This window comes from Lepidochelys kempii, chromosome 19 (assembly GCF_965140285.1).
Source record: "Lepidochelys kempii isolate rLepKem1 chromosome 19, rLepKem1.hap1, whole genome shotgun sequence".
NCBI lineage: Eukaryota > Metazoa > Chordata > Testudines > Cheloniidae > Lepidochelys > Lepidochelys kempii.
In genome coordinates, this window is record NC_136398.1 from 13,046,889 (window position 1) to 13,063,127 (window position 16,239).

Sequence of the window (16,239 nt, forward strand, 5' to 3'; positions counted from 1 at the left end):
CTGGGCATGGCAGGGAACTGGGGACTGGGCTAATTCTATTTCTCTTTCCGTGGCTGATGGAAGATGATGACTTCTAAATAGCGGCCATGAGATCTATAGCTGGGACATTGGAATTCATCTGTTTTAATCTTAATTTTTACGGTGCTATCAGTCTTGCAGTGGAAAGAGGCCTGTAGGCCACGCCTGCTCTAGCAATCCACAGGGCATGGAGCAGTCTATGCAGCTCCTCCTGGCCCCTCTGCCCTCGAATCAGCCTTGACCTGAGAGGAGCAGCTGCTGAGATTGGAGGGAAGGTGGGATATTAATCAAAACGTCACCTTGACATTCTTCATGGCAGGGCCACAGAAATGCAACCAGCGCTGGGGTGGATGGAGCAGCCAACTTTTGCACAGTCTGATTTGGGTGAGGAACTTTGGTTGGTGCATAAGGGGAAAATAGTCTTCTTTTGTGCATAGTGCCACGGGACTTTAATGGTAATGCACCTGTAATATACCATGGGTGCATAATTATACACCCCCTCCAGGAGTGGGGATTGAACCTGGCACCTTTAATAACAAAAGCACAAGCCTTTTCTGCTTGAGTTAAAGGAGGGCTCCTTGAGCCGTGAGTAGCAGGCTGTAATAATGACTGGAACAAGCCATTAGGGGAGTTGTGATCACGTGCACTAGGCCAGTGCATTACAAAGAGAAGATAGGGGCTTAGGAAGTGGTCAGCAGGATTTAAAGGTTGCTGGATCACGCCAGATCTCCATTATGGTCTAGTAGCTTAGGTACTGGGCTGGGAATCAGGAGAGCTGGATTCTAATCCTGGCTCTTCCTCTCGTTTGCTGTATCACCTTGAGTGGATTTCAGTGTCTTGGTTTCCCTCTTTGTCCACTGCTGTCTGTTTACACTGTGAACCCTTTTCATAGAATATCAGGGCTGGAAGGGACTTCAGGAGGTCATCTAGTCCAAACCCCTGCTCAAAGCAGGACTAATCCCCAATTTTTGCCCCAGATCCCTAAATGGGCCCTCTCAAGGATTGAACTCACAATCCTGGGTTTAACAGGCCAATGCTCAAACCACTGAGCTATCTCTCCCCCCCCCCCCCCCCCTTTGGGTAGCGACTGTCTCTTACTATATGCACGTACATATAGTACATTGTGCTTAGCACAATGGGGCCCTGATTTAATTTGTGGTGGCCTTACTTGCTACTGTAGTACAAACAATTAGCTGGGTTTTTTTTAACCACTTTCCATTCCAGCAGCTGTGTAAGAGTTAATGGCCAAGCACCAAAGTGCAGCAGGCTGCTGTATCTCTCATGCTGTCTACCAGGGAAGCTGTTTTCAAGGCCGTGTGCATTTATGTACAAATTTGTTGGCAATACGGAGCATCCCACCCAGCCTAGCTTCATTTCAGCTATAGATCGGGGGAGAGGAAGAGAGAACAGGCCCACGCATAAAGAGCAATAACAATCAACCTGTCCAAGGAGGGGAGATTGATTGGCTCGGACAGCTGTGTATTAGCTGGCGAAATATCTATTCCACATAATTGCATTTTAAGCTTCCGCTGGTGACTAGCAAAAATTGTTTCATTATGGCAACATATTAGATGGAATGACAGGCTTTCACTGGCAATTTCTTGATCAGAGGTAAGCAGTTTCTAGGCAAGGATGTGAAAATGTTTCGATTTGGCTAATAGCAGCTTCTGTATCTTCAGAAGCAACTGGCAGAGGTGATGGTCCTCTTGGGGAGCCCAAACAAATAACCAAGCATCTTGGAGAGAGGAAAGAATGCTGCCTCACAGGAGGCAAGCAAAGCCTGCAATCACTATTTTTGCAGTGGGGAAACTGAGGTACAGAAAGTCTTGTGCGAAATTTCGCAAGGAGTCTGTGGTAGAGCGGGGAACTGAATGTTCATTTTCTGCAGCACAGTCTGGTGCATTAATCACTAGGCCATTCTTTCTCCCTGCAAAGCTAGGAGGGAAAAGCCCTGTTAATTCACCTAATCTGCCAGGTGTGCGGTGGCTTTTGAGATGGGGACATGGGCTGAGACTCAGCAGACTCATTTCACAAAGGTCATCAAACAGCTGTAAGGTGGTAACAAGCTTTGGTCTCCACTGCCCCAAGCTGGTGGGAAACTGGCACCCCAGAGGTGAGAGGCATGGCATGCTACTTGCCAACCAGCGCTGCTTGGGCTCTGCAGGGAGCTGTCATAAAACTTCCCCCCCTTTTGGGAAAACCAAGCACCGAGCCTGGGCTCTGACCCCACAGGCAGGGCGGGCGGCTGTTCTTTTCCAACGGCCCCTCCTCCAGTCTGGTCCTCTGCTTGTCGAGTGGTTCTGTGCTGACTGCTGTTAATTTAAATTACCTTCCGTGCCCAGGTTTCCCTTTGCTAAGACAGGATGAAGGAGCCAAACTCCGCTGGGGATGCAGGGGGGTACAGCAAGGACCCTGCTGGCAGTGGGTTTCCTCTTCATACTTAATAGTTCTTTCTTTCATCTGCTTTCGGGGGGTTCCCCTTTTTTTTTTCTCATTCTTTTTGTTTCTCTCTTTTGCTTTTCAGGGTTGCCAGCTTTGGCTCTCTTTATTGTGAGTCTTGATGGTTTTCCCAAAGCCCCCGTGCTTGGACTCATGTGATTTACAGCAACTTTCATTAAAAAAGAAAAAGTTGGTTTAGCCCGCATGGTTGCAGCGCAAAACTTTGAAAGCGTGGCCCAGAAAGGCTCAGGAACCAGAAGGCTTGGGGTCTTGTGGCTTAAAAATCATGAGGGTTTTTTTCTTCTTAATCGCTTGGTTTTCAGGGCCTGGCTCCTGAGCTTTGACGGCATGATGTAGACACTGCGGCGTGCTGTCCCCACCGTTAATACTGCTCAGAGGAGCAGCTAGATTTAATCAGAGAATACAGAGGAGGTTTGCGGCTTCCCGTAGGTGCAGCAGCTTCCTAGTCTGTCTTAGCGGTCAGGGCAGCCCCAGGGAAAAGCGGTTACCCCTAGGGAGCAGGAAGGTGGCATTGACCCATGGAAAGTGGTGTAGCCAGCATGGAATTTGCCCTCCCCATCATTGCAGTTTGGCGCGCTGGGAGACTCGAACTCCGTTCCTGTACAGTGCTGGCCAAGGGTCTGAGCACGGGCTTCTGTCCGGAGTAAAAGAAAATAGCGAACAAGTGCTCTGGAGTCGGGAGAGGAGGAGGGAAAGGGTCTGGGGGCTTGGAAATGTGGAGCAAGAGGGGACACGTGTGTGTGTGTGTGTGTGTGTGTTTACAGCTGTTGCTGGTTAACAGCAATCCTGATATTAACAACTTCCCAGTAATAGAAACGTTTTGCTGGAATCCCACCCCACTGACTTCAACACTGCTTATTGACAACTTTTTCATGCACTTTCCCTGGTTGAAGCCTCACAAACCTCCCTGTGGAGGTTTTAAGGATTCTAGTTAGCGTTGATTAGGCCCGCAGCCTCCCTGCCTAGCCACAGGCTTCCAGGACTCCAGGGAGAGGTACTGTGCACATCCCAGCGCTGTCTTCCCAGGCTGCAGCCCTGCAAGCCTGTCTTCCGCCTGTTGGCAACCTTCAGATGACATCAGTTTTGCTAATGAGCAGAATCTACTGGCTATGTATTTTTCCTTTAAAACTGTACCAGCAAGCCAGGGGAGGGGAGGCCTGGGGAAGGTTCTAAGTAGAAGCTCTACATTGAAGCAGGGCCATTAGCCTTAGGGATAATCCTGATATCCCAGAGCTCCTTGTTCAGTGTTAGAAGAAGGCGACATTCCCCATTGTCTCATAACAGGAAAATGAGGCAGCATCTAACATAGTGGTGCTGGAGGGACGGTGAACAAGGGCAGGCAATGGGAATCTGCCCTTCGAGATGGTGTCTGCCAGCGTCCGCCGTCTCTGTGTGGTGGAAGTGCCCTCGGGTGGGTGGTGGCCCAGGCATGCTGTGGTGCAGCGCCCCGGGGATACACAGAAAACTCATTAAGAGCTTCTCTCCAAAGTGCTGCCTTCCCAGAGCTGCTTACATGCAAATCCATCTCCTGGCAAGGCCCAGTGCGAGAGCTGTGTTCATTTTCTACCTTTGGTGCATTAACAAAACACACATGGGGTTAAAAGCAGAATGGGGGCAGTGGGAGAAAGTGGCAGAACCTGCCCTTATCTGCATTTTATATTTTCATGCCCCTCCTGCCTGTTCTCTAGAACAAGCCCTGAAAGAGCGTAAATCCCAGACTGTTAAAATGTTCAGAATGCGGTGGGCCAGATTCTGGTCTCAGTTACCCTGCAGAACCTGGCTCCCCAGGCATTGCCCTGTGCTAATTTACTGGCTGGGCTGCAAATGTGCCCCCTTTGTAAGGGCACTAAATAGGGAAACACGTATTGGGACAGGCAAGTGTGTGTTATCCCACCTGAAAACTCTTCTCCTCCTCCTCGTTATGCCCCAGCTGCTATTTCCTGCATAGCTTTGGCTGTAAAGTATTTCTTCACACAACACAGTCAACCTGTGGAACTCTTTGCCAAAGGACACTGTGAAGGCCAAAAGTATAACTGGGTTCAAAAAAGAATTAGATAAGTTCCTGGAGGATGGATCCATCCATGGCAGTTAGCCAAGATGGTCAGGGATGCAGTCCCATGCTGTGGGCTTCCCTAAATCTCTGGCTGCTGGAAGCTGGGACTGGATGACAGGGGATGGATCACTCGATAAATTGTCCTGTTCTGTTCATTCCCTCTGAAGCATCTGGCACCGTGGGAAAGCAGGATACCGGGCTAGATGGAACATTGGTTTGGCCCAGTATGGCCGTTCTTATGTGACATCACCAGTTCCCACAGTATAACTTGGGTGCAAAGTCTTACAGATAATTTCCACTGAATGCATCCGATGAAGTGAGCTGTAGCTCACGAAAGCTTATGCTCAAATAAATTTGTTAGTCTCTAAGGTGCCACAAGTCCTCCTTTTCTTTTTTAGATAATTTCTTAGTTGCTCTCAAGCTGGTGCAGTAAAAGCGGGAAGATCTGAAAACGCTTGTAGCGTCTAGTACCTGGCTGGATGCAGGATACACCACAGTTAAGCTTGAAAACTGTTGCTGTGGGGAGAAGAGTGGGGAAGGTTGATTCTGACAAATAGTCAAAGAAATGGTTCTACCTGTCCACAGTCACCAACATAAACTGCAAAGTAACTGTTAGATTTCACTGTTCTTTATTTCTTTCAATTGATGCTTAGACTGGAAAAACCTTGGGGCGGGGATTGTCTTTTTGTACAGCCAGCACCTAGGTATTTTTGTAATCTGATGGTTTTAAGCAAATCTCATAACTTGTGGGCTCCTGATTCGTGCTTTTATTTTTAACACGTGGGGATGGCAATAATGTGTTCAGATGCAGGATTTTTGTAGGGAAGATGGAGGCATTGAGGCCTCCAATTCAATCTCCAAACACCGCTCACCCCAAATTTCCTTTAAGGATTCTAGTTAGCATTGATTAGCGGGCAAGTTCCTGTTCCAAGTAGTACTATAATCAGAATTGCCACTAGAGGGCACGCCAAACCTGGTGCACCTATTGCAGCCGCATTCCGTTACATGAAGTCGTGAGTTTCATCCTCCAGACTGCACCTGTGTCTGGCACCTTGGCTCTAGTTCTTGTAACAACCTGTTTTTAAATAAATGTTTTGATAAAAACTTGCGAGCATAACAAAGCTACCTGCTGCCGCTCACGCGGAGAAGGGCAGCTGGCTGGCCGTGGAGTTCAGCTGTGGGAGGGCTGTGTTTGTATTTCAGTGGTTCTTCAAACGACCTCTTTGTGCATCTCATGCTGATGTTCCTAACAGGCAAACAACATAAAGCTTGAGCCTCGGTGGGGAATCACTCCAAAATGGGATGGCCTGGAACTGCCAGACTGGCCACGCGACCCACTGTCCTGTCTCTGATGGTGGCCAGCAGAAGATGTGTCAGAGACAGGTGTAAGAAGAATGCTACCATAACAGCTGTGGGGTACTCTGTCCCACCCCCCCATGGGTTGAATTGTGGTCGCTAGCAGAGATGGGTTTAAACCTTGAGCACAAGGTTTAATCCCTTCCAGAACTGGGATTAGTCCTGGTAACTCTGCATCTTCCTGGCCCTTCTCTGAACCCCTAGTGGGTGTAAAATGCGGCTGGAAACATCAAAGAAAAGCCTGCACCTCCTCCCAAAGTATTTCCACTTCTAATCCCCTTGGGAATGCGTGTGTTTGGGGAACGGGATTTCAGTATTTTGTACCCTCACCAAGCTTCAGTCCGTGCTCAGCTTCACGAATGAGGGGGCGGCTGCCTCGCTCCAGCATGCTGATATTTTATCTGCTTCTCTCACGGCTCCTCCTCCCCCTTTCCTTTCTAAGCCAAACTGCACTAAGTGTGTCCGTCTCATCGGAGGCTGAGCTCGCTTTTGAGAGTGCGGGGAGGAACTCTGGGGGGTGAGCAGTGCACGCACCGTCAACCCTTTCCTCTCCCTGTGGCCCCGGCCCCTCGTTTGTGGCTGTGCTCGCGTTTGTTCTTGTAAGTGAAGCAGGGCCTGCTTTGGCCTGGATGCGACGAGAGAACTGCCATGAAAACTCAGCTTGCTGTTGGTCACCCAGCAGGTGCCATTACTGCCTCTGTATTACTCCTGGTAGGCAGGCTCTGTGCACCTGGAGGTACTGGCTTTTGGGTGGGATGTGAAGCTGAGACCCTGGTGAGTGCTGAGACACCATGGTCCTGTAGGGGAAATCAAGGCCTGAATTAGGTATCCTGATGTCATGCAATTCCCAATAAATCCCTCCTGGAAGTTTCCCTGGACTATAGTCCCATCTTCACTTCCTGCCCTAAACTGGTGGGGACAATGTTGCTGTGGGTTGTTTAAGCAGCTGCCATGCTACACCCCTAAGGTGGCTGCATTGTAGTGGCAGGCGAAGCCATTCCTCGTATGTACTGTGTGCTATTTAGAAAGTGCTTTGGGGGGTCTTTTGGGATGACACATACCCAGGCATTTTAAGGAGACTAATCAATGTTGCACTCATGCATTTAAAAAAGTGATTCTTTTATTATTCCTGTATTGGCTGGCACAAGGGGAGAGCCTGGTGTAGCTTCAAAGAACTGCCAGCTGGATTAATGTGCTGATGCGTGTGCTGCCTCACCCCTTTAGCCAGGCCCTTAAATCAGGTGGGAGGTGTGGACAGCAGCCTGCCCATGTGGCAGGCACCCACTCCAGCGCACTGGGACCCACTTTCTGTTCATTTCTTGTATTAAATGAGCTGTGGGTGCAGGCAGGCACCCTGTCCATTTGTCAGCACTGAATATTGCTTTGCCTTTGGGTGGGTGCAGATCCAGCAGCACTGGGTGGGACAGAGCCTTTTGGTGGCCTTGGGGAGACCTGTGTGCAACACAACTGTGTCTGCTCTGGGTCCATGGAGCCCTCCTTGCTCCCTGCGGTTGGAGGAGCCTGACTGCAGGGGAATTTGTGTCTAACAGGAGTGTGATCCTGCAGTTCAGGGCCCCCTGCTGCATAGGGGGCAGGGAGCACTCCTCTTCCTGGCAAGGCAATCCAGTGTGGTTTTCCTTATTATACTGACTTGCCCCGGGTCGCCCATCAGGCCAGAGCCTGGACTAGAACCCAAATCTCCTGACTCGTAGCCCAGTGTCCTAGCCACTAGGCCTCATAGAATCATAGAATATCAGGGTTGGAAGGGACCTCAGGAGGTCATCTAGTCCAACCCCCTGCTCAAAAGTAGGACCAATCCCCAATTAAATCATCCCAGCCAGGGCTTTGTCAAGCCTGACCTTAAAAACTTCTAAGGAAGGAGATTCCAGCACCTTCCTAGGCAACGCATTCCAGTGTTTCACCACCCTCCTAGTGAAGAAGTTTTTCCTAATATCCAACCTAAACCTCCCCCACTGCAACTTGAGACCATTACTCCTTGTCCTGTCCTCTTCTACCACTGAGAATAGTCTAGAACCATCCTCTCTGGAACCACCTCTCAGGTAGTTGAAAGCAGCTATCAAATCCCGCCTCATTCTTCTCTTCTGCAGACTAAACAATCCCAGTTCCCTCAGCCTCTCCTCATAAGTCACGTGTTCCAGTCCCCTAATCATTTTTGTTGCCCTTCGCTGGACTCTTTCCAATTTATCCACATCCTTCTTGTAGTATGGGGCCCAAAACTGGACACAGTACTCCAGATGAGGCCTCACCAATGTCGAATAGAGTGGGACGATCACGTCCCTCAATCTGCTCGCTATGCCCCTACTTATACATCCCAAAATGCCATTGGCCTTCTTGGCAACAAGGGCACACTGCTGACTCATATCCAGCTTCTCGTCCACATTGTCTTCCCTAGTCCTATGAGGGAAGATTTTGTTTATCTTAAGTCAGCTGAGACCAGGTTTAACTCAACTGCAGATAGCCGATCTTACACCACAAAGCCTTTTGTACTGGCTTTCTACATTGGTTTAGACATGGATGTAAATGAATTATACCATTAATATGCCATTAGTATTAGCAGGAGTGTTGTAAGCAAGACATGAGAAGTAAATCTTCTGCTCAACTCTGCGCTGATTAGGCCTCAACTGGAGTATTGTGTCCAGTTCTGGACACCACATGTCAGGAAGGATGCGGACAAGTTGGAGAAAGTCCAGAGAAGAGCAACCAAAACATGGCCTCTGAGGGAAGAGGGGAAAAAACTGGGTTTGTTTAGTCTGGAGAAGAGAAGACAGAGAGGGGACACGATAACAGTTTTCAAGTACATAAAAGGTGGTTACAAGAAGGAGGGAGAAGAATTGTTCTTGTTAACCTCTGAGGATAGGCCAAGAAGCAATGGGCTTAAATTGCAGCAAGGTTGGACATTAGGGAAAACTTCCTGTCAGGGTGGGTAACCACTGGAATAAATTGTCTAGGGGAGGTGGTGGAATCTCCATCATTGGAGATTTTTAAGAGCAGGTTAGACAAACACCTGTCAGGGATAGTCTAGATAATACTTAGTTCTGCCATAAGTGCAGGGGACTGGTCTAGTTGACCTCTTGAGGTCCCTTCCAGTTCTAAAATTCTCTGCCAGTTACACTGAGGTTAGGTACAAAGAGTGGAAAGCCGCCCCTCCCCCAGGAGTTACCAATCTAACTAGAGAGAGGCTGGGAGAGGAAACTGAGGTACAGAGAGGGGACAGGACTTGCCCAAGTTGGATAGTGGCAGAGCTGAGAGTAGCCCCAGATCTCCCAAGTCCTAGTCTGGGGCCCTGCTCACTGGACCAAGCCACCTCTGTGGTGGAGCGTCTAGTTAGCCGGTGGGATGGGAACTTTGGCAGAGCCTTGTGGTGGCCTTTGGCAAAGGCTGGTTCAGGGTGGATCGACACGAGTTGTTCTCTGTGGTGGAGTTGGAGGAATAGCTCAGGGCCCTGGGCATACCCAGGCTGGTTTTGGAGCTGCTGCAGCCCAGCTGCTGCTGAGTATCCAGCCACCCACCACGGCGCACAGAGAGGTGGAGTTCAACTGGGTGCAGAGGTGTGTATGTGTGGGTGGTCGGAGCTACCTTTGTATAGGGGAGACTGCGCCTCAAGGAGTTGGGGTGTCGGTGCATCTGTGTGTGTTGGGGGATAGCGTGTGAGTGAGTATTGAGGGGCCGTGTATATGCATGTGAGGTGTGGGGCTCATGGGTGCCTGTTTGAGGGGAGTGCCCTTGTCTGTGAGTGCCAGGGGCGAGCTGTGTGGGCGCTGGGGTGCTGGCACGTGGTGGAATGAGCATGCCACCATGCTCACTGGCGTGTGTGGGAAGAGCAGCATGTGTGCACACACAAAGCGCGCACACAGCAGCCAGCACCCATCAATAGGCTCTTGGCTGGAAGGGGCTGCTCCCTGTCTGCATGTGGGGGCAGGCCGGGCCTGTGGTTGTGAACCCACTGCTCCCTGCTTAAGGAGTAGGGAAATCCACTCCGGGGCATTAGTGGTGCCAAGCCCCGTGCTCTGGCCCGCATGTCCCACAGGCTGTAGAGCCATCCTGGTACTTGCCTGGGTAGCAATTTCCATGCTAGGCCCTAGTGAAGCTGCTAATTGACTGAGCACAGATTCCTGAGCCCCGGTGAGAACTGGCTGATGTAATTTGTGGAAAAATAGGAAAAAGCGAATGAAATAATAAAAAGGGCTGGGCAGAGCCTGAACACCGGCCTATTTATGGGGTATTTGCCTTTGTTCTTTGTGCTTGCTCAGGGGTTTCTTAATGGGCTGCTCTGCTCAGCCCAGGGGGTCGGTATTAATTATTACCGAAGCCTTAGCCTGCGTCTAATCTGTGGCTTTAATGGAACAATAGGTCAGTGTTTAACAAGCCAAGCTGTACCAGTTACATGCTGTACAAAATCAAATCCCCAGCTCCTTTTTTGGTTTGGCTGGTGCACAGATGACTGAACATAAAAGCACCCCGGGTCCCGGCCATGGGGGAAGTATTCATAGGATGAGACATCAGAGCGCCATCCTTCTGCAGGCTGGAGGGGGGTGGGAGGCTAGGGACTGCGCTCGGCTATATCAGACGGAATCACAAAGCTGGTTTACCTTGCGTATGCGCCGGTGTTTCTGGGCATTTTCTAACCAGGCTTGCTGGCATTAGCTATGCTCAGTCAAGTGCCTTTCCCCGCTCTGCAGTCGAGGGAGCCAGTGGGGTGCAGTGTTCAGTGTTCAGCAGCAGGACACCTGGTTTCTAGCCTGACTTTTCTGCTTTATTTTGCTCTCTGTAAAGCCCTTTCGAGAAGTTTGGGACCCCTCCCCCCATTTTGCCTTCTGCCAACGTTACCCTTTTGGCAAACCCTATTCCTTCCTTCTGCCCCATTAGCGCTATGCACGGAGCTGTACGTCATTCCATTGAGATAAGATTATGACCATTGTTGTCTTTCACTTTAAAATGCTGGGGGCCAGCGGCTGTGAGTGACAGCTGGCCTTGCAGCGATAGGGATGTGGGCGGGTAGCTGAGGTGTTTGCACTTGAGACTGGCTCTGATCACCCTACCCCTGAACTTTGGAGTGGGGTGAGAATTCAGATCCACATTTTGTGGCTGTCCCCTATGTCTATAATACCCAATCAAACTGCTCCCAGATAATCTCAGCATCCTGGAACTCTGCTGCAGGTGTGGACCCAAACCTGCTCTGGATCCAAACGTGATCGGTGCTGTCTCTACATTCCTCCCCATGTGTGAACTGCAGTGATCATACAGCTGCGCGATGCAGAACGTGGGTCCAAGAGGTGTCTTTGTTCCCAAAGCTGGCAGGGGTTCACCAGGCATGCAACCTGCCTTCCCTTCCAGCCTCACAGGCGGTTCATTATTTTCTAAGGCTGGTTGATTAGATATGAAACATAACCAATCAGCAAGGGGATCATGACCCCGTCTGCCCCCGAAGACTGCCATTCCCATGTCTGTGTTTCATCCTGGCTGTATTTGGTACTAAACGTCTCATTCCGTGTCTGTTGCTTTCTGGTCACCCGGCTGCCGTTTTATGCTGCATTTAAAACAGACTCCTCATAACCATCACTTTATTCCCCTCTGAACTGCACGTGTCCGGGATAGAACAGCTTAAATATCGTCCCCGAAAACCACTGGCAGCTCCCTGGGGACAAACAGCAATGCCAGGCTCTGAGTTTAGCTGCATCATCCTTGTTGGTGCTTCCTTGCAGGCAAGAGGGATGGGGCCCCATCGCAGCTGATGAGGACTGGGTCTGAATGTGTGCTAGGGACTGAAGGGTAGGCCAAGCCAGGTGCCGATCACCTGTGTTAGTTCTGGTGTAATGCTTTACCCTAACGTGGCCTGGGCTGCCTCGCCTCGCCACATGGGGTCCCCCTATGGTCTGCATTAGAATAAGCCCCCATAGGAGGAGTAGCTGCCTACATCCTGTATGTGTGCATATCCTGTATTCCCTGCCCCTCCTCTCCTGATGGAGGATAGCTGCTCTGGAGGATGCTGGAGGGCTGGAGCAGCATCCATCCTGATTGATCCCTGCCTGGGTGTGAACAGGAGAGCTGACCTTACCACTGGGGCCTTGCCCAGCTCTGTGCCGCCTCCCTCCCTGGCCCTGTAGTTCCGCTGCTATGGGGTCAAGAAATAACCTGGCTATCTCCATTTAAAAATCCATCTTTCTGCACGGTGTCTCATTTTTTCAGGGCCTGTAGGAGGGCAAGGCAGGCTCAGTGCCACCAATGCAAAGCTTAAATGATCCAGGTTTTCCAGCTGCTGCCTTCTGAATAATCTTCTCAGTGCCCCTGTCAGCCCCAGGTCCCCTTCAGACGTGGGACTGGGCTAGGGAACGATGGGCATTATTCTGGGCTTGCTTGTGGGGAGCTTAAAGGGGAGAAGGTGGCTTTAGAAAGAGGGGAGGCCTCTGTCCGCTGAGGTGTTTGTGTTGTGTTGGGATCTGTGTGTGTGTGTAGGTCTGTGTCTGCTGGGGAGTGGGGGTGTGGGTGTGTGTGTGTGTGTGCGCGCGCATGTTGGGATCTGTGTGTAGTATTAGCTGCAAGACCTGCCCTGTGAAGTCCGGGGAGTGGAGATTCGCACGTCAGCCTGCTGTTATGTCTAGGGTTAGAAGTCAAGTCCTGTCAGGGTGAGGAAGTGTCAGTTCTCCTACCGTAGCCCTGCCCTGGGGGGTCTGCCTGCCTCATGCCATCTGAGAGGGGGGCTGGCAGGTAGTTTCAGCCAGGCATGAAGTTTTTTCCTTTCTCTCACCTGGGCCCGTTGGCACTTTTGCTGCTGTCCCGTTGCGGCCAAGCTTGCTGCATTTCCCATGGCACTGACTCTCTCTCTCTCTCTCTCCCCCTCTCCCCACGGCAGCCGGCTGCACCTTCGAGGAAGATGTGGATTTAAACCAGTGTGAGTACAGTCAACGGGAGGACGACGACTTTCAGTGGGAGCTAATCCGGAGCTATGTCATGCCTCACCTGACCTCTGACCTTCCTCATGGTGAGTCATCTTCTCCCATCCCCCAGATCTCCCATTAACACCTCCCAGTCTGAGCCCCTCTGAACTTTCCACAGGTCAGACCTATGGGATCCCCTCCTGCCCAAACACAGAGCAGGCCACCTCCTCCCCACTGGCTCCCGCAGTTGCTAGGAGCAGATCCGCAGTACGGAGTCTGTCGAGGCAGCAGCCCGTCTATTCTCAGAGTTGTTGCAGCTTGTTACAGAGGAGACACCCATGCTGTGCTCTCTCTGGAAGACAGTACCTTGTTTCTTTCTTATGTGCAGTTTTCTTGATGCCATTTTAGCATGAAATTATACTTTGTGTGTGTGTGTGAGAGACTAATGCTTAGCTGAAACCCTCCAAGAGAGAAAGATACAGGTGCTAAGTGACATAAGTTTAGCTGTGCTTTGATCATTGAAGATCTTGCAAGCAGTATTTTTTTCCCCTCGTTGTCTTAGATAAAAGGCCCTGTCCCGTAACTCCCGCTCATGCGGTGCGCACAAGGGCACATGCCTGCGTGTGGTGGGGAGGGAGAATGGGCCAAGTGCAGCGTCCTGGAGTAACAAAGCTGCAATGCTGCTCTTCCCATCTTTGGATCAGGTCCGGGCTGTGGCCAGCAGGTGTGCAGGCGAGTGCTGCTGGGTGACGCTTGCGCTGTGTTCCCTTCTTGAGTCCCCCGTGAGCTACATGTGATTCCCCCAGATGAATTGACTGGCTAATTCCTGCCTGTAAGTTCTTGGCCTGTGGCTCATGCAATAGCTGCAAAGGTTCAGTCCCTGCACCCGAGGTTGTATTGTTGGCTTTATCCTGCACGGCCTGGAAGGTGTTGCACAAGGTGAGTGTGACGGAGAGTCAGGCTGATGGGCTCAGCAGTGACAGGGACTGTCCTCTTGGCTTTTCGGGGTTCTGCGGCACCCACTGTTTTCGCCTGCGGTTAGCAGCACCTGACAGGCTGTGAGTCTGTCCCTGGTGTCAGACGTGTGCTGAGTTCTCAGTCTCACAGATATGTGTGATGCCCTGCACTGCGAGGATGAGCCCTGCTCGTCCCAGGAGCCTCAGCCTGCTAGAGGAGGTGTGCTGGCCTGGCCCTTGGGTCAGGGATAGGAATTTGCCATGTGGTTGAGTGGGATGGCCATCAGCTGAGCCTGCCGTAGCGTGTCCCATGGGGCATCCGAGATGGGGACGCTGGCACAATCCAACCTGGCTGTGGGAAGTCCTGGCTTTGTGAGTGATGTCGGCCTCCAGTGGCTGGGCTCACAGACAGGATAAGGGACCTATAGCCAGTGTTAGCTGGAGTGACTCTCTAGGGGTCAAGGGCTTGGAGCCGAAGGTCTGGGGTTCTAGCCCGGCTCCCCATGTGTGTCTGAATTCTACAGGAGCCATGTGTATTGTCTGCCGCACATGGATCCACCCCACAGGGCTGTACTGCCTGCAGTCACTGGTACCATGCAAAATGGAGGCTTGTCTGTGGTTTCCAGTTTCCAGGCTGGGGTGATGGTGGCAGGATGCCCCCTGCTAGCCAAGGCCTGACACTGACCCCACCTCCCCCACCCGAAGGAGACCCCTCGCAGCTGTCAGACGGGGGTGGGAGCACCTTGTGCCCTATTCTGCATCTCCACAGCGTCCCCCTGTTCAGCCCAAGTCTCCTTTTCCTCAGCCATGCTGTGATTCCAAGAGCAGTGCTTGCTGGACGCTGCGCTCCATCTACTAGGGAGCCAGAGCCTCTGCAGCTAGGACCCCGTCTCGCCAAACATGAACCATTGCTAGTTTCCAAAAGGAACGTTTTCGTTTTCAAAAAGTTATTTGTGTTGCCTTTATTCCAGCGAGGGGATCGTGGCGGTTTTTAAAGGAGCAGCCTGCACTCCGATGGGAGGGGGGTGCGTGCTCACAGTGTTACTGGCTCTTTTCATTTTATCGCGATTCTCGCAGTATTTGGTCTTCAGGCCCCAGCTTCCGGAGCCAGGTGAATGTGGGAGGAGCCCACCTTTCAGTGAAGAGGAAATGCACATTGCTAGCCCTCGTGGCTGTGGAGAAAGCATTGAAACCAGAAAGTGCGTGTGACCTACTAGCTTTGAAACCGGGAAGGAATATACCAAGAAACCAAAGTGTATTATTTTTAAAATGCACGATTTCCAAGCCAGTGTCGTGATTTTCCTGGGGCCTGTCTCATGCTGGTTGAACTCCTGGAGATGACTGGCTGGGATGATCTAACTGGGAATTGGTCCTGCTTCGAGCAGGGGGTTGGACTAGATGACCTTCTGGGGTCCCTTCCAACCCTGATATTCTATGATTCTATGACTAGGATGTGTTTTGTGGATTTCTGTCAAGGGGTGCATCTCAATAGCAAGGATGGCCTTGTGGTGAATGCAGCGGGCTGGGACTCAGGAGATTTTAGTTCAGTTCCTAGCCTAGACTCTGTGTGACCTCAAGCAAGTTACACCCCCCCCATCACCTCCCTGTCTCAGTTCCCCATCTATAACAAAAGGCTTAGTGATACTGATCCACTGGGAGGAGTGGTGTGAGGCTGAATTCACAAATGTTTTTGAGCTGCCCAGATGCTATGGTGATGGGTGATAGACACAGTGCTCCTCACTGCAGTATCTGAACAGCCTGCAGTTATAGTCCCTGATGCTTCAGCTTCCTTCTGCTCAGCCCAGAGCATGGAGATCGGGTCTGGCACCAGAGTCTGGGAGAAGATAGAGAGAAGCTGGTTTATAGCTCAGTAGTAAAAATGATTTTTATTCGGGTATTAACTGCTTTATAGAAAGCTCTTTACTGCTCCATCAATCTGACACGGGCTGTTTATCTTGCCAGCTTGGTCATACTGGTGCTTTATTTTGTTTTCCATTTATTTCCCCCCTTCCCTAAACTCTCCCCTCCTTTCATCTGCTCCTCCTTTTGTTCCCTTCCTGCTCTCCCAGATTGCTCTCCGGAGCAGACACAATCTAGGCAGCCACTGCAGACTTCATGCTGATCTGGAGAGGGACACTTGGAGGGGATCGGTCTTTGTGGCCTGCTCCTTCTACTTGTGTGTGGGGAAGGGTGGGGGTGTGCATGGGTCAGTGGGTGTGCTGTACCTTTAAATAAATAACCATTAAAACAAAGCCACCTGAAAATGAGACAGAGGACAGAATGGGAGAGAGACGTGGTGGGAAAGAAAGACCAAGAGACAAGAGGGAGAAAAGAAAAGAAGAACGAATGGTAAGACGGAAAGTGAAGAGGGACAGTAAAAGACGGAGAAGGGAAGCGAACTCCCCCAGAAGAGTCATGAGCATGGTGGAGAATCAGAGTCCGGTGCCCTTGGATTCTGGTAGCTGTACGGATAATGTTCTCCATTAACTGTGGGAGACGA

At 51.0% G+C, this 16,239-nt stretch overlaps 1 protein-coding gene across 16 annotated transcripts in view; it reads left to right on the forward strand.

Moving 5' to 3' along the window:
* PTPRU (protein tyrosine phosphatase receptor type U) overlaps positions 1 to 16,239 on the forward strand; it is a 321,138-nt gene that overhangs the window by 93,364 nt on the left and 211,535 nt on the right. For all 16 annotated transcript variants that reach the window (XM_073317468.2, XM_073317470.2, XM_073317476.2 and 13 more), the window contains exon 2: positions 12,759 to 12,887. In XM_073317468.2, the coding sequence (XP_073173569.2) occupies positions 12,759 to 12,887 (129 nt within the window). The remainder of the gene's footprint in view (positions 1 to 12,758; positions 12,888 to 16,239) is intronic.